We start from the raw sequence: 21,405 nt of genomic DNA, 5'->3' as shown, positions 1-21,405 counted from the left end.
TACATCAAAGTCTCCAATGGATAAATAGCACCAATGCAGTTCAATCTTCACCATTCACATGATCTACTGTGGCCAGATTCTTTGACTAACAATTCAGGTGTTTTACATCACAATACAAATGGATTGTTTGTTCAGTTTCCTCCGACTCATGAAGCCCTGCAGTCTTCAAATATCTCAGACATTGACCTTCTTGTTTTGTGGAAAGACATATACTATATGCATAGCCAGCGAAACGAGAAAAGCTGTTTCAACAAGATCTCAATCCTATATGACCTTTCCGTCTATGCTTTAACATCAGAACTTACTTCCTCAGTTTAACTGCAAACATTTGCTTCTAACGTGAAGAGACCCAACATCGTCGCATCATATACACAAAACCACTCTACTTCCACTGGGTTGAAGGTAAACATCATAAAAGGAATCCCGTTTAATATTTCATTCAAAACCACCGATTTCAATTGATTTATTACTCGTTTCATACAGGGCAGGGTTTCCAAAAAAAGCATCTTAACAATGACATAATGTAGTGTTTCACATTAGGCCAGTGGTTCCCCCAGTAAGACACATGGACTGGTAAGAACTAGAATGACTGGTAGGGCGGTGGTGTGGCCTGGTGCTTGGAGTTACCAACCAAAGGGTGGAGACTCACATTTCAAATCCCCTCAGTCCCACTCAATCAACCCCCTGGAAAAAGACTGTGAACCCCACTGAGCTACAAGGCCACTGCTCCTGGCTGTCCCTGCACCCCGGCACCTCTGTACAGTATAATGTTCAGTATATGCATGAGGGATTTTGAAAAGTAACATTCCTAATTCCTCATATATAAAAAGGCGTTTGGGAAACCCAGCCAACATAATAGAAAATCTTTTATATCAAAGGATTTTATTTTGAGGACTAGAGAAAAGAAAAACGCATACAAGACTGCCCCCTGTTGGCTAAAAAGGGGAACAGTACATGCCATTGCTACAAACAGATATCATATTTAGTAAATAAGGCATTATTTTATACAGCACACACACTTCATCATTTCGAATAGCACTCGACAGTTTCGCCACTAACGACTGAAGGGTTTACAGGATTCTCATCAATCACTATTTTACATCGAGAAGAGACGATATAAATGTTATTGTCTGATTCATGTATAGAATAAAAGGTGTTCTCGTCTCCCTCTTTCTCCGTGATTGGTTCAAGCTGGAGTGTGTGTCTCTCTGACTGAGACAGAGACAGTGATGATGATGATGATGATGATGATGATGATGATGATGATGATGATGATGATGATGATGATGATGATGATGATGATGACTGGGGATCTCGTGGCTCAGTAGATGAACAGGACTCGGGTTCGGGGCAGGGTGGAGAAGGAGTCGGCCATCTTGCGGATTCTTGCATAGTTGATGAATCCTCGGAGGAAGAGCAGGAACCCTGAGGTAGACACAGCAGGGGACAGTAAGAACTAGTAGAGACACAGCAGGAACCCTGAGGTAGACACAGCAGGGGACAGTAAGAACTAGTAGAGACACAGCAGGAACCCTGAGGTAGACACAGGGACAGTAAGAACTAGTAGAGACACAGCAGGAACCCTGAGGTAGACACAGAGACAGTAAGAACTAGTAGAGACACAGCAGGAACCCTGAGGTAGACACAGAGACAGTAAGAACTAGTAGAGACACAGCAGGAACCCTGAGGTAGACACAGAGACAGTAAGAACTAGTAGAGACACAGCAGGAACCCTGAGGTAGACACAGAGACAGTAAGAACTAGTAGAGACACAGCAGGAACCCTGAGGTAGACACAGAGACAGTAAGAACTAGTAGAGACACAGCAGGAACCCTGAGGTAGACACAGAGACAGTAAGAACTAGTAGAGACACAGCAGGAACCCTGAGGTAGACACAGGGACAGTAAGAACTAGTAGAGACACAGCAGGAACCCTGAGGTAGACACAGAGACAGTAAGAACTAGTAGAGACACAGCAGGAACCCTGAGGTAGACACAGAGACAGTAAGAACTAGTAGAGACACAGCAGGAACCCTGAGGTAGACACAGAGACAGTAAGAACTAGTAGAGACACAGCAGGAACCCTGAGGTAGACACAGAGACAGTAAGAACTAGTAGAGACACAGCAGGAACCCTGAGGTAGACACAGAGACAGTAAGAACTAGTAGAGACACAGCAGGAACCCTGAGGTAGACACAGAGACAGTAAGAACTAGTAGAGACACAGCAGGAACCCTGAGGTAGACACAGGGACAGTAAGAACTAGTAGAGACACAGCAGGAACCCTGAGGTAGACACAGAGACAGTAAGAACTAGTAGAGACACAGCAGGAACCCTGAGGTAGACACAGAGACAGTAAGAACTAGTAGAGACACAGCAGGAACCCTGAGGTAGACACAGAGACAGTAAGAACTAGTAGAGACACAGCAGGAACCCTGAGGTAGACACAGAGACAGTAAGAACTAGTAGAGACACAGCAGGAACCCTGAGGTAGACACAGAGACAGTAAGAACTAGTAGAGACACAGCAGGAACCCTGAGGTAGACTCAGAGACAGTAAGAACTAGTAGAGACACATCAGGAACCCTGAGGTAGACACAGGGACAGTAAGAACTAGTAGAGACACAGCAGGAACCCTGAGGTAGACACAGAGACAGTAAGAACTAGTAGAGACACAGCAGGAACCCTGAGGTAGACACAGAGACAGTAAGAACTAGTAGACACACAGCAGGAACCCTGAGGTAGACACAGAGACAGTAAGAACTAGTAGAGACACAGCAGGAACCCTGAGGTAGACACAGAGACAGTAAGAACTAGTAGAGACACAGCAGGAACCCTGAGGTAGACACAGGGACAGTAAGAACTAGTAGAGACACAGCAGGAACCCTGAGGTAGACACAGGGACAGTAAGAACTAGTAGAGACACAGCAGGAACCCTGAGGTAGACACAGAGACAGTAAGAACTAGTAGAGACACAGCAGGAACCCTGAGGTAGACACAGAGACAGTAAGAACTAGTAGAGACACAGCAGGAACCCTGAGGTAGACACAGAGACAGTAAGAACTAGTAGAGACACAGCAGGAACCCTGAGGTAGACACAGAGACAGTAAGAACTAGTAGAGACACAGCAGGAACCCTGAGGTAGACACAGAGACAGTAAGAACTAGTAGAGACACAGCAGGAACCCTGAGGTAGACACAGGGACAGTAAGAACTAGTAGAGACACAGCAGGAACCCTGAGGTAGACACAGAGACAGTAAGAACTAGTAGAGACACAGCAGGAACCCTGAGGTAGACACAGAGACAGTAAGAACTAGTAGACACACAGCAGGAACCCTGAGGTAGACACAGAGACAGTAAGAACTAGTAGAGACACAGCAGGAACCCTGAGGTAGACACAGAGACAGTAAGAACTAGTAGAGACACAGCAGGAACCCTGAGGTAGACACAGGGACAGTAAGAACTAGTAGAGACACAGCAGGAACCCTGAGGTAGACACAGGGACAGTAAGAACTAGTAGAGACACAGCAGGAACCCTGAGGTAGACACAGAGACAGTAAGAACTAGTAGAGACACAGCAGGAACCCTGAGGTAGACACAGAGACAGTAAGAACTAGTAGACACAGCAGGAACCCTGAGGTAGACACAGAGACAGTAAGAACTAGTAGAGACACAGCAGGAACCCTGAGGTAGACACAGAGACAGTAAGAACTAGTAGAGACACAGCAGGAACCCTGAGGTAGACACAGAGACAGTAAGAACTAGTAGAGACACAGCAGGAACCCTGAGGTAGACACAGGGACAGTAAGAACTAGTAGAGACACAGCAGGAACCCTGAGGTAGACACAGGGACAGTAAGAACTAGTAGAGACACAGCAGGAACCCTGAGGTAGACACAGAGACAGTAAGAACTAGTAGACACAGCAGGAACCCTGAGGTAGACACAGAGACAGTAAGAACTAGTAGAGACACAGCAGGAACCCTGAGGTAGACACAGAGACAGTAAGACCTAGTAGAGACACAGCAGGAACCCTGAGGTAGACACAGAGACAGTAAGAACTAGTAGAGACACAGCAGGAACCCTGAGGTAGACACAGGGACAGTAAGAACTAGTAGAGACACAGTGATAACAAATCAACACATCCTGTGTTTGCCAGCATGAAAAGGCAGCACCAGTGCTACCGGTCGAGCTAAACCAAAAGCTTCTTCTTGATTTAGCCGAAGGGTTAGTATTCACGGGGAGTGACACTTTGTGTAGATGCTCAGAGGATTGTGCTGTTGAAGGATGCCCAACTGTGTGACTGCCGACGCGCTTGAGCAAATGCACACATGCAGGTAAGGTTGTGTACCGTTCACATTTGAACAGATACCGGTACCCAACGGTACCTTTTTTCTGTACTTTAGTCTCTAAGAATGTAATCTACCTACCGGTACCTCAGTTGTAAACAAAAATTCCAAACTTCTAATTATTTATTATCATTATTATTTATTTAGAACAATTTGTTAATATGTAATATTGCAGCGAGCGTTGTCTGCTTTGTAAAGTGTAACAACACTTGCGACCGTTTTCGGCTTGCCATTGCCCCGACTGCTTTGTTGTTGAATCAAGTCAAACATTGACCTGAACGTGCGGCACACTTCATAGGTTTCGTTTCGCGGTAAACTAAACATTGACGTCATCGGACTTAAAAAAATATTTAGAATCTTTTACAGTACCGAAATGTGGCACCGGCAGATCTCACGTGAATCGGTACTCGGTAGTACCGACGTGATACGGTCAGCACCCTTAAAAGGTACCGGATTCGGTACCCATCCCTCCATGCAAGTACAGTACCAGTCTTACGCACGCACGCACGCACCAACCAACCAACCATCCAAACACTCAGAATGCAGTGATCATAGAGGTGCTTACAGAGGAACCATGTACGTGTGTGTGGTCGTGTTGTCATTGTACCATGCGTGCATGTCGTTCTGTGGAACGTTATGTGCAAGTTGTTGATGTCCTTGATGCATCATCGATGAGTTTCCCCCACTGCCGGTATGTCTGTGCAAGCGTCCGTGTGGCTGTTGATTTCAGTTTGTCGATTTTTGTTACTTACCCAAAACCAGGAACACCCACCAGAGCCAGTACTGTCCTTCAAAATAGCCGGGGAAGTATGTGGAGAACTGGAGGCGTGACAGAGAGGCAGAGGAATCAGACAATGAGTTACCATCAATATGGTCCGATTTCCAAATAAAGGCTAAACAGGGCATGAAGGTGGGCCTTAAGAACAGACCAATTGTTTCATTTGAACAAATCAATATTGATTCTTAAAATCCCCAAATTGATCTTTTAATCCAAATTTCAGTGGATGTGTGAAGACTTTCACTACGTTTTATTTCTAGTGCGCCCCCCGTCCCACGGATGTGGATATAGTTTGCCTTGCGCCATGTTTCTGGTCGACCACCACGGAAACCAGTGCCATCAAGTCTAATAGAATTGATATTGAATGAAAATCTTTGACCCGGCCCTAATCACAGCACATCAAGGAAACTATGAAAGAAGGAAGGGTCATCGCGTCACTGTGTAGCACACCAAGTGTGGAAACGTTCAGTTCGGCTGACATTGAGTTGAATGGGATCAGCCATCGCCTCGTTTATGACATTTAAAACAGGTTATTACCTCAGATGTCAGAATGATTGGCAATTTGTTGCATTGTTAACTAGCTAACGTTTGATATATTGGTTGATGTATATTTCCTCATATGTATATTTTGATAATATAGTCTTCAATAGAACTGACACCAAAGTCTGGCACCAAAGCAGAGCATAGAACGCTGGTATTCTGATGTGATGACCCTTCCTTCTTTTATAGTTTCCTTGCAGCACATCAGGAAATGCTGAAAAGGCTAAGAGCCAACCAATACTAGATCTGGATTCAAACTCTGTTGGAGGCATTTTAATTATTTTATGTGCATATGAAACTATGTCTGTGCTTGTATGCGTGTTAACACAATGCATTCAATCAAGTGTGCGTGTGTATGTGTGTGCTCTTTGCCATACCCTGACAATGAGGACCCATTTGATGAGCGAGAGGCCGAATCCAGAGATGGCTCCATAGCGTCCTGCTGCTGAGGTGGTCATACAGAAGGACAGGAAGAAGCCAACCCAGTTGAACAGCAGCGCCACTGGAAGGAGAGGTGAAGGTCGGTCATTAGCGTGTTGACAACCGATGGTAAATGGCACATTTCTGCCTTATGAGACTTAACAGAAGGACATGGTGATGAAACGTAGCACGTGAGGGCAGGGGAGAAGAGATGTACAACATATAGCGTCAATATACGTATTTTCCTGCGATACCTTTATTGATACACTGTATCTAAAAGCTTGTCGAGTCGTTTCTTTCAGATCCGTGTCTGCTCTTTGCCTTTCAGGAAACTGTAGCTGGCGGTGGCATAAAGAACACGCTCTGAAATGTCACATCCGATCTGTAATGTTATGCAACTGAAATTGCATAACGTTAATGTGAGCTATAGGCCATACACAGCCGGGCTCCAACATGGATGCTGTTGTGGCTACACTACATAACGTTAACACTTTCACTGCCCAAGCTTAATTCCTTTTTACCTTCTTGAGTGCCCAGCACCACTTCAATGTTAACGTTAATATTGCCTAATCTATGTTTTAAATTATGGCTATGTGTCTAATCTGCCCGTCGCTTATCAAAGACTCATTTTCCAGTCAACATTGTCGTAGCAGATTGTTTTTTTATCGCTTCATTTCCGTTTTCTAGCATTTTGAAAAGCACTCGATTTCACGGAAAAAATAAGACATTCCATGATAATCGCCCTTTACTGGAATATTCTAGAACGTTGTCATTTTTCGGCCTATTTATGAATCGTTTTAAAATAAACGCTTATAAAAAAAATAAACGAGAAAAAACGAGAATTCTCGTGATGGGCCTTCAACCCGAGAAAACTTGTGATGGGCAGTCAAAGTGTTAATGTGAGCTATAGGCCATACTAGGGTGACCAGGTGTCCCCCTTTTGGTTGTACTGTCCCACCATTTGACCAAATGTCCCGCGTCCCTCATATTGAGAGGATGTCCCTCTTTTCGAAGCCAAAATAAACATATGCGTCTAAAAGCCCCTCCCTACAGACAGTAAACGTAGCAACCTGCCTCTTGTCCACACACATTGCTCTGATTGGTTATAGTACTTTAGCGTGCTGCTTGCCTGCTTGTGACGTGACTGAGACTGAGTCGTGACGCTACCTCATATCGCAAATCTGATTGGTCAAAAAAAACACAACAACATTACAAGCGAACTAGTTCAAGATGGAAAGCAGTAAAAAGAAACGGACCTGCAGTTACAACCAAGACTGGCAAACGACACATGACTGGGTGAGGCAGATGGCAGGCAATCCGCAGCAGGCTTTCTGTGTTTTGTGTCATAGTTCGTTTTCAATTGTGCATGGAGAATACAACTTGAAGTGGACGTGAGTCTCACTTGAAAGTGGCTCACCAAAAAGAAACATCCAGATCTATGGATACGTTTCTTTTTAAACCAAACAATGATAGCCAGACGGACAAGGTCACTGCAGCTGAGGTAACAAGTGTCTATCACACAGTACAACACTCCCATTCATACAGGTCAGCCGACTGTGGTAACCTTTAACCTTTGATTTAAATCTATTCGGTGAAGACCATGGCAGTTATTCTAATATAGAAACACAATTTATTTGTATTATTATTTTTGTATTATACTACACTGTTTTCCCTAGTTCTGTGTTAACAGGGAATATCAAACACAAGACATTCCTGTCAAGTGATGACGTTTGAATATTTAAAACAGATGTTAGGTGGTATTTAATTTGTATTTATTTTGATTTAACCTTTAACCTTTGATTTAAATCTATTCAGTGAAGACCATGGCAGTTATTCTAATACAAATTTTTACATTATCTATCTGTCCCACTTTGTCCCACCAAAATCGTACTGTTGTCCCACTTTGTCCCACCAAAATCTTACTGTTGTCCCACTTTTGGACTTTTTGCATCTGGTCACCCTAGGCCATACACAGCCGGGCTCCAAGATGGATGCTCTTGTGGCTAGACTACATAACGTTAATGTGAGCTATAGGCCATACACAGCCGGGCTCCAAGATGGATGCTCTTGTGGCTAGACTACATAACGTTAATGTGAGCTATAGGCCATACACAGCCGGGCTCCAAGATGGATGCTGTTGTGGCTACACTACATAACGTTAATGTGAGCTATAGGCCATACACAGCCGGGCTCCAAGATGGATGCTGTTGTGGCTACACTACATAATGTTAATGTGAGCTATAGGCCATACACAGCCGGGCTCCAAGATGGATGTTGTTGTGGCTACACTACATAACGTTAATGTGAGCTATAGGCCATATACACAGCCGGGCTCCAAGATGGATGCTGTTGTGGCTAGTTGGCTACACTACATAACGTTAATGTGAGCTATAGGCCATACACAGCCTGGCTCCAAGATGGATGCTGTTGTGGCTACACTACATAACGTTAATGTGAGCTATAGGCAGGGGAGGAAATTAGGCCACTTTACTCGCCAAATGCAAGTATTTTTTATGTTTGGCGAGTGATTCATGAAGAGCACTCGCCAGTCTGGCGAGTACTAGTAAACAAAACAAAACAAAAAAATCATTCTACAATCTGCTGATTCGCTCACTGGCACAAGCCGAACTCTGACTCCCCCCTTATAATTCCTCCCATTTGCGCCTCATAATAATCCGACCATAACCATAACCAATGAACATCATCGTTGTACAGATGCGCTCTAAGCTCCTCCAATGAACACTTGTTTTCTAGGGGAAGTGGACAGACCACTGTGCGCGGACCTACAGACTCCTGTCACCGGCTTGACAACGTAGACAAACTTAGACAAAAACACATCGTGGATGAAAATAATTGCATGTAGAGTCGTCGCTTTCGGATATAAGTGCGGTCTGACATGGGGGCGAACAACAGCACACAACGTTCTCCTTCGAGTCGGATGAGAATGACAAGTGGGCGTGAGGCTAACCAGCATTAGCCGGCTAGCTACCTAGCATGTAACAAGCTACCATAACGCGCATTCAACATAGTGGACTATACTAAGCGGCTTTGCTCAAATGCAGCCGAGTGACATTTTATTATTACCGGGTTTCCCCCCATATCACCACTCGCCCATATGCCCTTCACAACGGTGATGTTGTCATACTTGTCATTCAGAATACACCTGCTGAACCCCTAGCGTTGACATGAGATTCCATTCCAATGTATTGTCATCACACAGCACAAGTACAGTACAACCAGAACACGTTTGGCATCCAACCAGAGTGCAAATGTAACAAGTCAAGTTCAAGTTGTTTTATTTAGCTATTACATTACAGTGAAATGCTTGGTTCTTTCACTGCCCAGCCCAGTCCAACCTAGACCAGCCCAACTTTCCCTGCCCAACCCAGTCCAGCCCAGCATCTTTCACTGCCCAGTTCAGCCCAACCCAGTCCAGATTCAGAATAGTTCCCTCTTTCATGTTAATATGTGATATCCTAATATTTTGAAGAGTAGAGACAGTGTGATTAATACATGTTGTATGCTAATATTGTGGAGAGTACTAGAGACACTTATTAATGTTTTAGGCTAATAAATATTTTTAAAGAGTAGAGACACGGTGTGATTATTACTATGATTGAAAATCAATTTAGACGAAGACATACAAAGAAGTAATTATCACAATTAGCGATTTATTTTTGGCTGGTAAAAAAATCTGTTTGGCTGGTAAAAAAAATCATCTACTCGCCAGTTGGCTGGTAAGCCAAAAAGTTAGTTTCCTCCCCTGGCTATAGGCCATACACAGCCGGGCTCCAAGATGGATGCTGTTGTGGCTACACTACATAACGTTAATGTGAGCTATAGGCCATACACAGCCGGGCTCCAAGATGGATGCTGTTGTGGCTACACTACATAACTTCCTTCCCACCTCTTGCAGAGACAAGTCACATTTCTTTCCTCTCTCCCTAGGCCTTCAAGGTCGTTCCTATCGCCGGCCCTCACTGCCTCCCTGCCTCCATGAAGCCTGCTGTGCTCTGTGCTTCGTGCCGGTTGTCGGACTATACTCAAACCAACTCTAAATGGATCTAATCAGTGGATTGCATATTTTCGTCAAGGAAGCAGAATAAGGCTAACCCTCTCTGCCTCTTGGGACATTTCAATTCGGGCTACCAACTTAAAGTCGTGGACATTTGGATTATCGAAGCTTTTGGGATTGCAATAAGAAGATTTTGGATCTGTTTACCGCGCACAGGACCTACCAAAATGAACTGATTAAGACACTTGGACACTTGGACTAATGATTCAGTCATTTGGACGGAGTTGTTAAAACTCACTCCACTCAAATCAATAGAGTTATAATTCACTCTAATCAAACTTAAATTGACGTGGCTGGGAAAATGTTGCCAGTCAGTCAGCCAAAACTAATTTCTGGACGACTCCAAGGTCCAACCTGAGAGCTGCTCGAGTTGAAGGCCCTCTTGGAGATAGGAGATAAGGACGGTACATGGCGTTCCTTTCCCCAGCACCACTACCTCCCCCACCCAGGACTTGGCTCGTGCACTCCCCCCCCCCCACCTTCCCACCCCCCCCCCCCACCCCCACCCCCATCCTCAGCATTGGCGCTGCACTGTCGGCTGTCTCATGTGAGGGATCACCCCCCCCCCCCCCCCCCTACAGCCCTGTAACAACCCCAACCCACTCCCTCCTCCTTCCGTACATGGCGCTGCCTAGGACGGCTGCCAGTCTGTTTGCGGTGGTGAATACGCATATGTTTGTCTCAAGGCTCTGTACCATTATTACTATCTCAAATGTAATAATTGTGGAATATTACTGTAATGAGCTGTATGTGTATGATCCAAGCGTCCTATGATCCTCATAGGAGCATAACAGAAAAAAGCATTCCATGTGAAGGTATTCTGTATTTTTGCATGTCAACTAATAAAGAAACTTGAACTTGAACTAATGTGAGCTATAGGCCATACACAGCCTGGCTCCAAGATGGATACTGTTGTGGCTACACTACATAACGTTAATGTGAGCTATAGGCCATACACAGCCGGGCTCCAAGATGGATGCTGTTGTGGCTACACTACATAACGTTAATGTGAGCTATAGGCCATACACAGCCGGGCTCCAAGATGGATGCTGTTGTGGCTACACTACATAACGTTAATGTGCGCTATAGGCCATAGCCATACACAGCCTGGCTCCAAGATGGATGCGGTTGTGGCTACACTACAGCCACCATTTCCATTTGAAAATGCTTATATATATATCAATAGTCATCTGGAAAATGTCTAACTTATATATCACATAACTCCCTGTATCGTGATGCTATCATTATCATCATGGCCTAGGTATCGCCAGCAGAGGAGAGGAGAGCAGAGGACTGTAGTAACTTACTGAAGAAGGTGAGCATGAAGATTCCATCATTGCCTATTCTTAGCTGGTCCGCATCTTCAAAGTCATCTCTGGCCACCAAGTCATCCTCCTACAGTAGAAAGAGAGAGTGATACAGAGAGGAGAAAGAGAGAGAGAGACAGCAGAGATGTAGGGAGAGAGAAGGGGAGAGATAGTCAGCATGGTGTGTGTGTGCACTGGCTACATTCACACAGCAGAGTGAAGTAGTAACAGGGCTTGCCAAGGCCAGGGCTAAAACGGCAAGTAACAAGACATCTGAAATTTGTATTCTGCTTATTTGAAACTTCACCCAAACGGACAATTTTGCTGTATTTTGGGAATCAGTGAATCAGTGAAGTAATGTTTTTGGGAGAGGCTGAGTAAGTTTTAGCTAAGCTAGTCCTGGTCAGCCTTGAAGGGAAAACCCAGCTATGCTGACAACACAGAGCAAACACTACATGGACAAGACCAATGGAAACATCACAGTACAGCAAGCCATTCAACAAGTCAATATCTGTTAGGGCACCCATATCAACATTTAGTCCCATACCGATAACCCATAATACATTTTCTGTCATGGCAGATAATCAATTATTATTATTATTATTAGATATCAACATGATTTGGTCTGGTATTTCTTTTTACTAGGGTTATCCAATTGTGTACAAACTGAAAGTAATTATTAAAAGGCATTAAAACAAAAGATAAATCGTTATTTCTGTACTCTATTTTTCAATGCTGTTGTGTATGCAAGTACTCAAACAAAACCCGTCTGAAAAAATTAGAAAAAATGAAAAAAAATAAAACTGCGCAGCTAGACTGAGATCTAATAATGGGCTGTTCAGATCGGATCAGATTTAAAAAAAAAAAAAAAAAAAAAAAATGTCACCATCATCGGCCGGTAATGATGTTCACCGATATATCTGCCTAGTTTTCACCAGATTAATGCTGTTATAATAATTAATTAATAATATAAATCATCATCTGATACCGCCGATATAGCGAGCATCCATCTATCTATCTATATCTATCTATAAGAGGATGAATTAGGTCAGATTCACTGTAGGATACAGTCTTTAAATATGTCACCTCAGCACTACAGTAGCTAGCACTCTAAGGAGACAGACATACAGGCAGGGTGGGGTATTTCTCACATGAACACTAATGACAACTGTGCCTGACACACGCCAGACCACACCAGGACCCACACACACACCCCTCTCTGTTACCTCCAGTGAACTGCGAATTACATCATCAAAAGTCTCCAGGCGTTCCCTGTGCTGTGGCTGAGCGCAAGGCAAGCAGTGTATGGCAGAGAAACACAATACCGGCAATCAAAATAAAGTGGCCGACATGCAGCAGGTGCATTGCAATACAGTCACCACTAGAGGTCAGAGACGGGCAATGTATTATTTTTTTCTTTATCAGAAACAATGATTATCAGGGCGTGTCTGCTGACAATGAACATGACTCATCCCTTTGATAGATTCTACCTGAGAGAGAGAGAGAGGAGAGAGAGAGAGAGAGGAGAGAGAGGAGAGAGAAGAGAGAGAAGAGAGAGAGAGAGAGAGAGAGAGAGAGAGAGAGAGAGACAAACGGAGGTAGGCACTGCTTCACTGAGATGTGAATGAGAGAGGAAGAGGAGACAGAGGGGACCAAAATGGGACAGAAAGATAAATGTGATGTTTTTATATAAATAGAGATAGAGAGATAGTGAAATAAAGATAAATGTGATGTTTTATAGAGATAGAGAGAGAAAGAGAGAGAAAGAGAAAGAAAGATAAATGTGATGTTTTTATATAAATAGATAGAAAGAGAGATAAAGAAAGATAAATGTGATGTTTTTATATAAATACAGAGATAGAGAAAGAAAGACAAATGTGATGTTTTTATATAAATAGAGATAGAGATAGAGAAAGAAAGATAAATGTGATGTTTTATATAAATGGAGATAGAGAGATAGAGAAAGAAATATAAATGAGAGACAGATAGATAAATGTGATGTTTTATATAAATGGAGATAGAGAGATAGAGAAAGAAATATAAATGAGAGACAGATAGATAAATGTGATGTTTTTATATAAATGGCCAAGATTGCAGTGACTGTTCTACGTGCACCACCGAGGCCATGGATCAGCTTCTTACCGTCTTCTGTCCGTGGTCTGTCAATGTGGTTCAGACGTTCATTGCTGGGTTAAGTACTTCTATTCTATTCACATAATATGCCTACTACACATATCTATTCTATTCACATATATGCTTACCACTTGTATCTATTGCTATGTCCGCCCATCACAATCACGCAAACCGTCTAACGCCTGTCCCGTCTCCCTGTCTCCCTGTGAGTGGCTGTCTCGGAGTGATGACCGGAGTGTTGGACGTCCCGTGATGAAGACCGGGAGGATGCGACCCTATCTGCGCCGCCCCTTCGCCTCAAATAGATCCGCTATCAGCTCTATCTTTAATCTTTCAAAAATTTTCAGTTGCTATCGCTATCAGCTCTATCTTTAATCTTAATCTTTCAAAATGTTCAGTTGCTATCACTATCAGCTCTATCTTTAATCTTTCAAAATGTTCAGTTGGTATCGCATGCACTTATCTGTGTTTCACTACACATATGAGTGCATGCCTACTAGGGGTGGGAATCACCAGTTTCATCACGATACGATATCGATTCTTTGGACAACGATACGATATTTTCCGATATCACAAAGTCTGCCACGATACGATACGATTCGATTCAGGTGCCCGCGATCGATATGAGACGATATTATATGCCCATTTAACACAATCAGTAACATTTAAATCAACAAAAAAAAGGCAATGGAAATATCATTTGAAATTTTTATTTTTGAGCTCTTCCAGGCATTTAAATGAAAAACAATCTATTGGTTTTAATACAAATAGACCTCCTGTTCACTGTTTTTGGTTCGTTTTTCTTTTATTTTTCTCGATATCAATATCCTATTCACTGTCAGAGCTGTATTTTGGCTGGAAAAGGCATATTGGGAGTCCGAAGGTGCAGTACCGGCCAAATCCTGGTAGTGGGGCTATCTCGAGAATGCAGTAACCCCCCTCCTTCCCAGTCCCTAGTGGACCTCTGCTGTTCTCTCTATATGGCTCTGATCAGCTTAGCTTAGTTAGCTTACGCTAACGCAACGTTAATTACGGTATTTAATACGACGTGGGCATAAAGGAATGGCGAGGATGCAAAGCATGTTAGATGCATTTGACCCTTTTTTGGGGTAAAAAAACAACAGGCACTTATTTCGGGTCGCAAAATAGGCGGACTCTGAAGCAATGCTGTCTAACGTTAACACACGCTGCTACGGAGCTACTGTTGTGGCGGCCGGGCGGATATGCATTGCTCACCAGGGGATTTTCAAAATAAGAGTATCGCAATATGAATCGATCTTTTTACGTTGCATCGATCCTATTTGATAATTGATAATAGATCGATATATCGATCTGGATCGATGTATCGTCCCACCCCTAATGCCTACCAACTGCTCGCCTGTTTTATTGCAACAGTACTATCACCGACATCTAAGAAGGGAGATCCCCCCTTGAATGGCCCTTCTAAGGTTTCTCTCCTCCACACTGCCTGTGGTGCATTTTTTCCTATTGCTAGGTTTTAGTGAGTTTTTTCCTTACCTTCGCATGGGGTATGTCTGGGAGTGTTGCATTTATTTATTTTGCATTTACTTTAAATTTTTTGGACTTTATGGTGTTCTTGTTTTGTTCTTGACTTATTGTGATGTTTTCTTCTTGACTTGTTTAACAGTTTGAGTGCCAGCCATTAACATTGGAAACCCCGTTAAATGCCAGCACCCACTTCAATGATAGCGTTGTGAACGCATAATCTCTCTCTTAAATTATGGCTATGTGTCTAATCTGCCTGTCGTTTATCAATGACTTGTTTGCAGTCAACATTATCTAAACGGATTTATTTTTTTTAATCAGTTCATTTTCGTTTTATAGCATTTTGAAAAGCCCTCGTTTTCAAGGAAAATATATAGATTCCGTGATAAATGGCATTTACTGGAATATTCTAGCATACACAAAAACGTTGTAATTTTTCGGCCTATTTATGAATAGTTTTCAAATAAACGCTAGATTATCGATAGTATATACATGTGTACTTATGCACGCTATAGAGGCGGGCTGAAAAATCGATTCTCTCATTTCCTCATCAGTGATCACCGCGCGCACACACACACACACACACACATAGGGCAAAAGCTTATATCTCTGTGAAAACAGCTCTGATTATCCTAAGACTGGTCAAATAAATTCCTTACCTGAGATCAGATGTTATCCAAAAAGATTATTCCAATTCCTGATCGCCATTCCAAATATCGATCACGCTTTGATTACAGTGTTGGTACTGTAAATACATAATCCACGCTGTTCTGATGGCCGGCGATCACTTGGTCTCTTCAGTTGGCTTGACGGATAAGTAAAATGAGCAAACTGACCACTCCCCCTGCATCAGTGTAAAGTAATGGGGTGCAGTTACACAGGGAGAGACGATAGGGGGCGGTATCTTCCCAATTGAGCTCAGAGAGACTCTGCAGCACTAACCCGAGGCTCGATTGATGAAATATGAATTCAAATCGCCAATAATTTTTTTTTAAAACGACAAACAAACGCTATATAGCGTCGGGGGCACTCAAAGGTCGGCATGAACTAACGACAAAAAGCGTCCGTGGCACTCAATGTGTTAAAGAAGACGTGTCCGGCCCATGGGGACATTAACACTTTCAGAGCCCAAGCTTAATCTTGATTTACCGCTTGAATGCCCATCATCCACTTCAATGTTAGCGTTAATAACGCCTAATCTATGTTTTAAATTATGGCTATGTGTCTAATCTGCCCGTCGCTTATCAATGACTCGTTTTCCAGTCAACATTGTCCAAGCGGATTGTTTTTTTATCGGTTAATTTCCATTTTATAGCATTTTGAAAAGCCCTTGTTTTCAAGGAAAATATAAATATTCCCTGATAATCGCCCTTTTCTGGAATATTCTAGAATACACAAAAACTTTGTCATTTTTCGGCCTATTTATGAATCGTTTTCAAATAAACGCTAGATTATCGATAGTATATGTGTACGTATGCACGCTATATAGGCGATCTGAAAAATCGATTCTCTGATTTCCTCAAAGCGATCGCGCACACACAGACAGATCACACATAGGGCAAACGCTGAGATCTCAGCGAATACAACTCTGATTATCCCAAGACTTGTAAAATAGATTCCTTACCTCAGATCAGATGTTCTCCAAAAAGATCATTCCAATTCCTGATCGCCATTCCAAAAATCGATCGCTTTTATTGATCCAACGCTACATACTGTACACATGTATTCCACGCTGTTCTGGGGCTCCACAATGAATCCGATCGGCTCGGGTTACATGCCTGAGAAGTAAAATGTGGATTCCGGATTTTTCTTTTCTCATCCATTTTCATTGAGTCCATTCCAAAAGGGTGCATTACCATCTAGGAGACGATAGGGGGCGTTTTTTTCACATCTGAGCTCCTACAGGGGCTGCATACCAATGGGAGACTCGGTTGATGAAATATGAATTCAGATCGCTAATAAAAAAATAAAAACGCTAATTGTCGTGGTGGGCATTCAGGCATTGGGCTGATAAAACGTCTTATCACGTGGTGGGCACTGAAAGTGTTAACGTGTGTTGTCGGGCCTTACAAATAAATTTGATTTGATTTGATAGATATAGATAGAGAATCTAGTTTTGTGCACAGGTAGACCTAATGGTTTTTAGCTAGACTGTCTATGAAATGGAGACTTAAGGTGTTTCATTCAAAAACCAACCTCTATCCTTCAAGTTAAATGGTACTTCATGGTATACATTCTAGGTGTGGCTGGGTTGAGAATCAACAGGTTTCTTCCCGGGTTAATTAAAAAGCAACCACGACAATCACAAAATACATTTGTCTTGCTCTTTAGAATAAGAATTATATAGACATGGATTTCCACAATCAGCACTACTATGCTGAAATACTTATTGACATTAATACGGGCTAAGGATGTGTATATAAAAAAAAAAAGGCTATTCCATCATTACTGGTTTTAGTTTTACAGTGTAGAATCTGATCAAATATATAATATATATAACCTAACGATTTCACTTCAGTCCAAGAAAGGATCATCAAATTGTGCTCACTTCCCGTTCAGAATCGTGCCAGGCTGATAACATGGACAAACACAGAAGAATCACATTATTTGGTCACAGAAACTGCAGAGTAATCAACTTCAAGAATCTGTAGATGAGTACATGCCAAAAATAAACTGTGGTTAGCAGCAGCTGATGGAGTGAAAAGACAGATGGACAAACAACGTCTCTTTCTTGCTACACCGACAGAACTCAGGAAGAAACAGCAGCTTAACTACATTTGCTTCATGCAAAACAAGCAGTAAAGTGTGTGTGTGTGTGTGTGTGTGTGTGTGTGTGTGTGTGTGTGTGTGTGTGTGTGTGTGTGTGTGTGTGTGTGTGTGTGTGTGTGTGTGTGTGTACAGTATGTGCTGCAAATTAATGAGCATGCTCACACGATAGATTTTCTTTTTTAGCACAACACAAAGTGAGAGAAGGAGAGTGAGACACTCACTCTTCCCGTTACCAGGGGAACAGTAGTTTCAGCCTTGGTTCTCTCTGCTTCGTCATAGGAAGGCAGAGTTGTTGCTATGTTGTACGATGGAGGCTCGGGAAACCCCCCGCCTTCCTTGTAGTCCAAGTAGGCTGAGGGGAGAGGAAATGATACATGGTTCAAATCACAGATTCACACACATTGATCAGATTCTATGAATTCCAATTACTGCAGTGCATAAAGACGTATCTTGTTAAAACCACAACCTGTGCACCAGAGAAATAGAAAGCGAGTGAGAGACAGAGAAATAGAAAGCAAGAGAGAGAGGGGCCTTGTGTGCGAAAGAGAGAGAGAGAGAGAGAGAGAGAGAGAGAGAGAGAGAGAGGGAGCTGTGGCTGCAGGCAGAACAAAAATGACATTCCTGGTTCAAGAATGTCACGATTGATGGAATGACGGACGGGCACCCGTAACCCTTTGTGACCGTCGGTAGTGTGATAGTAAAGGGTTAACCTTCTGTAGTGTGGCAGTGAAAGGGTTAAGCAGAGCCTGCCGTCTTCCAGCATGCGCTCCACGTCTCACTTTGGGCAGAGGGAGGGCTAAATAGTTTTGGGTAGCATACAAGGCACCCCTTGTTACTTGTCACTTAACACAAAAGGCACCTTACTTTTTTACACATTACTTTTAGACATGACTTAATACGGACTGTATTGAGACTATTTATGATGTGAAATAAATCTCAGCCCAGTACAGGGCCGATCGGGCTTAAGGGGTTATGGTTAGGGGACACATACTGTGAATGAAAGGGCTAAACTGCACTACAGTTTTGAACTCAAACAGATCATTACAGTTCAAATATTTAACGTTCCACCAGGCTCCAACGACAGACCGGTTTTAGAACAGAAAGTGAAAGCCCTATGTCTCATGACTCAATACTCCATTGACCCTATTCACATGGCATTCATTGTGTCATGCTCGGGTTGGGATTCCTTTCCACCCTGTTCCCAATGTTACTCTTGTGACATGCTCAGGTTGGGATTCCTTTTCAAGGACATACGAGCAAAATTGCCACTGTCAGAATAAAGCGCTGCTTGTGATTTTTTTTGACACCACAAAAAGTTTGAACAATTGTCCTTTTTTGGACCAATGATACCAATTGCCATCTGAGTGCAACTCCCAAGTGGTCAACTTGGAAATATCTGACTTTACCAACTTAACGTGGAGTGGTGGAGGGCACCTCGAGTCTCGGGACGGTGGTCTTATACCATCATTTCCATTCAAAGTTGGGAAGTCGGAAGTTCCCAACTTGGAAATGTGGAATCACAAGTCAACCTCAGTGCATTCCAATGTACCGCTCGGAAACACTGAGGGAGAAACCAGAGATATGTCAAATATGTAGTTGATCTAAATTCTAAGGGAGTGTGACCCCGCAAGAAGCTGGTGCGGGTGTGTGGCTGGTTTCTGAGCACAATACTATTCTGCGTGTGTTGAATTAGGGCTACCACACTGGTATCGATGACAACACACTTCTCCAGTAACACACTTCAATTGTTTTCTTAAGATTGAAACAAGATTGTTTACAGTTTATAATCTATGCCACCCATGTCGACATGATGATGTCAGACAACTGCGTCTCAGAAAAGAAAGATCATGCCAGAGTTTCTCCAAGAATTCTGTCGACTTCGGGGGCCATTCTGTTGCATTGTTTCCTAGTAATAGGAGGTTGGATGTGTCCTAGCTGCGACTTCAAAGGGACGCACCATTGCCTGCAGTGTCACCGGCTCTGCTGGTGTAAGGTGGAGGTGGCGGGGAGTCAGCTGCGACCTGGGGACCCTCCTCTGGCTCCTCCTCGCTGGGCAGCTGTGGGAGGAAAAGTCAAATAATCACCATGATGACCTATACAGTTTACAGGCCTATTTTTACACACACACACCAAACGATGCGAGATAAAGAAGAAGTGGTTCTTTCATTCGTTGCCGCTGGTCAGCATATGTATCACACTGACTCAAGACAGACACATGACCAAGGACTGATCACCACCCGGTCTGTCTGCATAGTGCTGCACACTCATCAACCATAGCATCACTACAGTTACTGTAGAACAGTACAGACAGTACGTCTTATTATTACGGCTGATTACTGTGGCGCATTCGCTAGATCTAATCACTGTTGTTGTCACATATCCAGGATTAGCGATAAGCAAGTTTGCCTATCCAAAATAATTGTTAGCCATATAACTATCTTACTAGCTGTATAAGTTAACCGTTAATCCCATTAACGTTAGTCGAATCATGTTATACACCCTAACTAACGTTTGGAAACAACGATCACTAATTAACAACGAGGTCTAATTAACCCGAAATGAAAAAGAAGAAAACAAACAGATTATGTCCTGATTATGATTATGAACACTATAATAATAATGTGTGAGACGAGGCCGACGTCAACACAACAAGACGAGCTGGCCAATATTATTATTAACGCGGACGACGTTACGTGACAATACAATATGTAATATTATTATTAACGCTTTACCTGCTGATATCTGGCACTCGGTTCGGCCATGATCCCGATATGAACACCAATATACACTAAAGAGAAATGACAGAACTGTAGCTAGTGAACATATCAATAACCCGATCCTCCCGTCGCGTCACGTCCACCCGGAGCGAATGACGTTGCTACTCACAACAAACACTTCACTGCCTCCAGTGGTCTAGCCTCGCAACTGCAAGCCAGAAAAAGAAAAAGAAACACTAAACAACATATATTTTTTTGTGTTTTAATTTTTTTTTATTGTATTTATTTGTATTGTATTTGCTCTATTTTGTAGCTGTAAAATGTTTCTGTAAAAAAATTTGACTAAATTAGACTCTTTATGATGGGTTAAGAAAGAGATTTGAATCTACTGTACTGCAAACCAAACTCAGAGGCTGTTTGTTTGGGCTACATTGAAAACTAGTAAAACAGGTGTGTATTCTGAGTTGTGATGGTCTAAGAAAGTGTTCAAAAGCTTATTTCCCCATCTACCAAGTCAAACTCCTCAAGAAGATATGTGAATATAAACACATTTGTAATTTATATATATATTTTATTGTAACATTGTTTTGAGAAGAAACAGGTGTCTGTTGTACCTCAAGTGGCATAAATCACCCTATAATTATATAAGCTTTATCCATATTTGATTAGTAACCGGACCATTTACTCCCCGTAGAGCCAACCAGAATCAATGTAACTGCCTCTCTTTCTCCAGTGTCAGGATAATACAATTCCTTAGCATCTAGTTTACAGGTACTGTATACTAATCCTAGATGCCTTCCCTGGCCTTGCCTGTGG

At 42.8% G+C, this 21,405-nt stretch overlaps 1 protein-coding gene across 2 annotated transcripts; it reads right to left on the bottom strand.

The window, feature by feature from the left end:
• Window positions 1–386: 386 nt before the first annotated feature.
• LOC311233753 (NEDD4 family-interacting protein 1-like) lies at window positions 387–20,735 on the bottom strand. 2 transcript variants are annotated; one of them, XM_084320760.1, is made up of 7 exons: window positions 20,605–20,735; window positions 19,830–19,929; window positions 18,094–18,224; window positions 11,465–11,552; window positions 6,040–6,164; window positions 5,097–5,163; window positions 387–1,425 (listed from the first exon to the last, which is right to left on the bottom strand). In XM_084320760.1, exons 1-7 carry the CDS (start codon window positions 20,632–20,634, stop codon window positions 1,322–1,324), a joined length of 645 nt encoding a protein of 214 aa, XP_084176886.1. In that variant the 5' UTR covers window positions 20,635–20,735; the 3' UTR covers window positions 387–1,321. The 2 variants fall into 2 exon arrangements, with proteins under 2 accessions (XP_084176886.1, XP_084176887.1); XM_084320761.1 differs by having other exon boundaries at window positions 18,106–18,224.
• Window positions 20,736–21,405: the final 670 nt, after the last annotated feature.

This window comes from Notolepis coatsorum (genome assembly GCF_963971535.1).
Source record: "Notolepis coatsorum genome assembly, chromosome: 8".
Taxonomy (NCBI): domain Eukaryota; kingdom Metazoa; phylum Chordata; class Actinopteri; order Aulopiformes; family Paralepididae; genus Notolepis; species Notolepis coatsorum.
The sequence above is the reverse complement of the archived record's forward strand: the minus strand, read 5'-3'. Positions and strand labels throughout refer to the sequence as shown.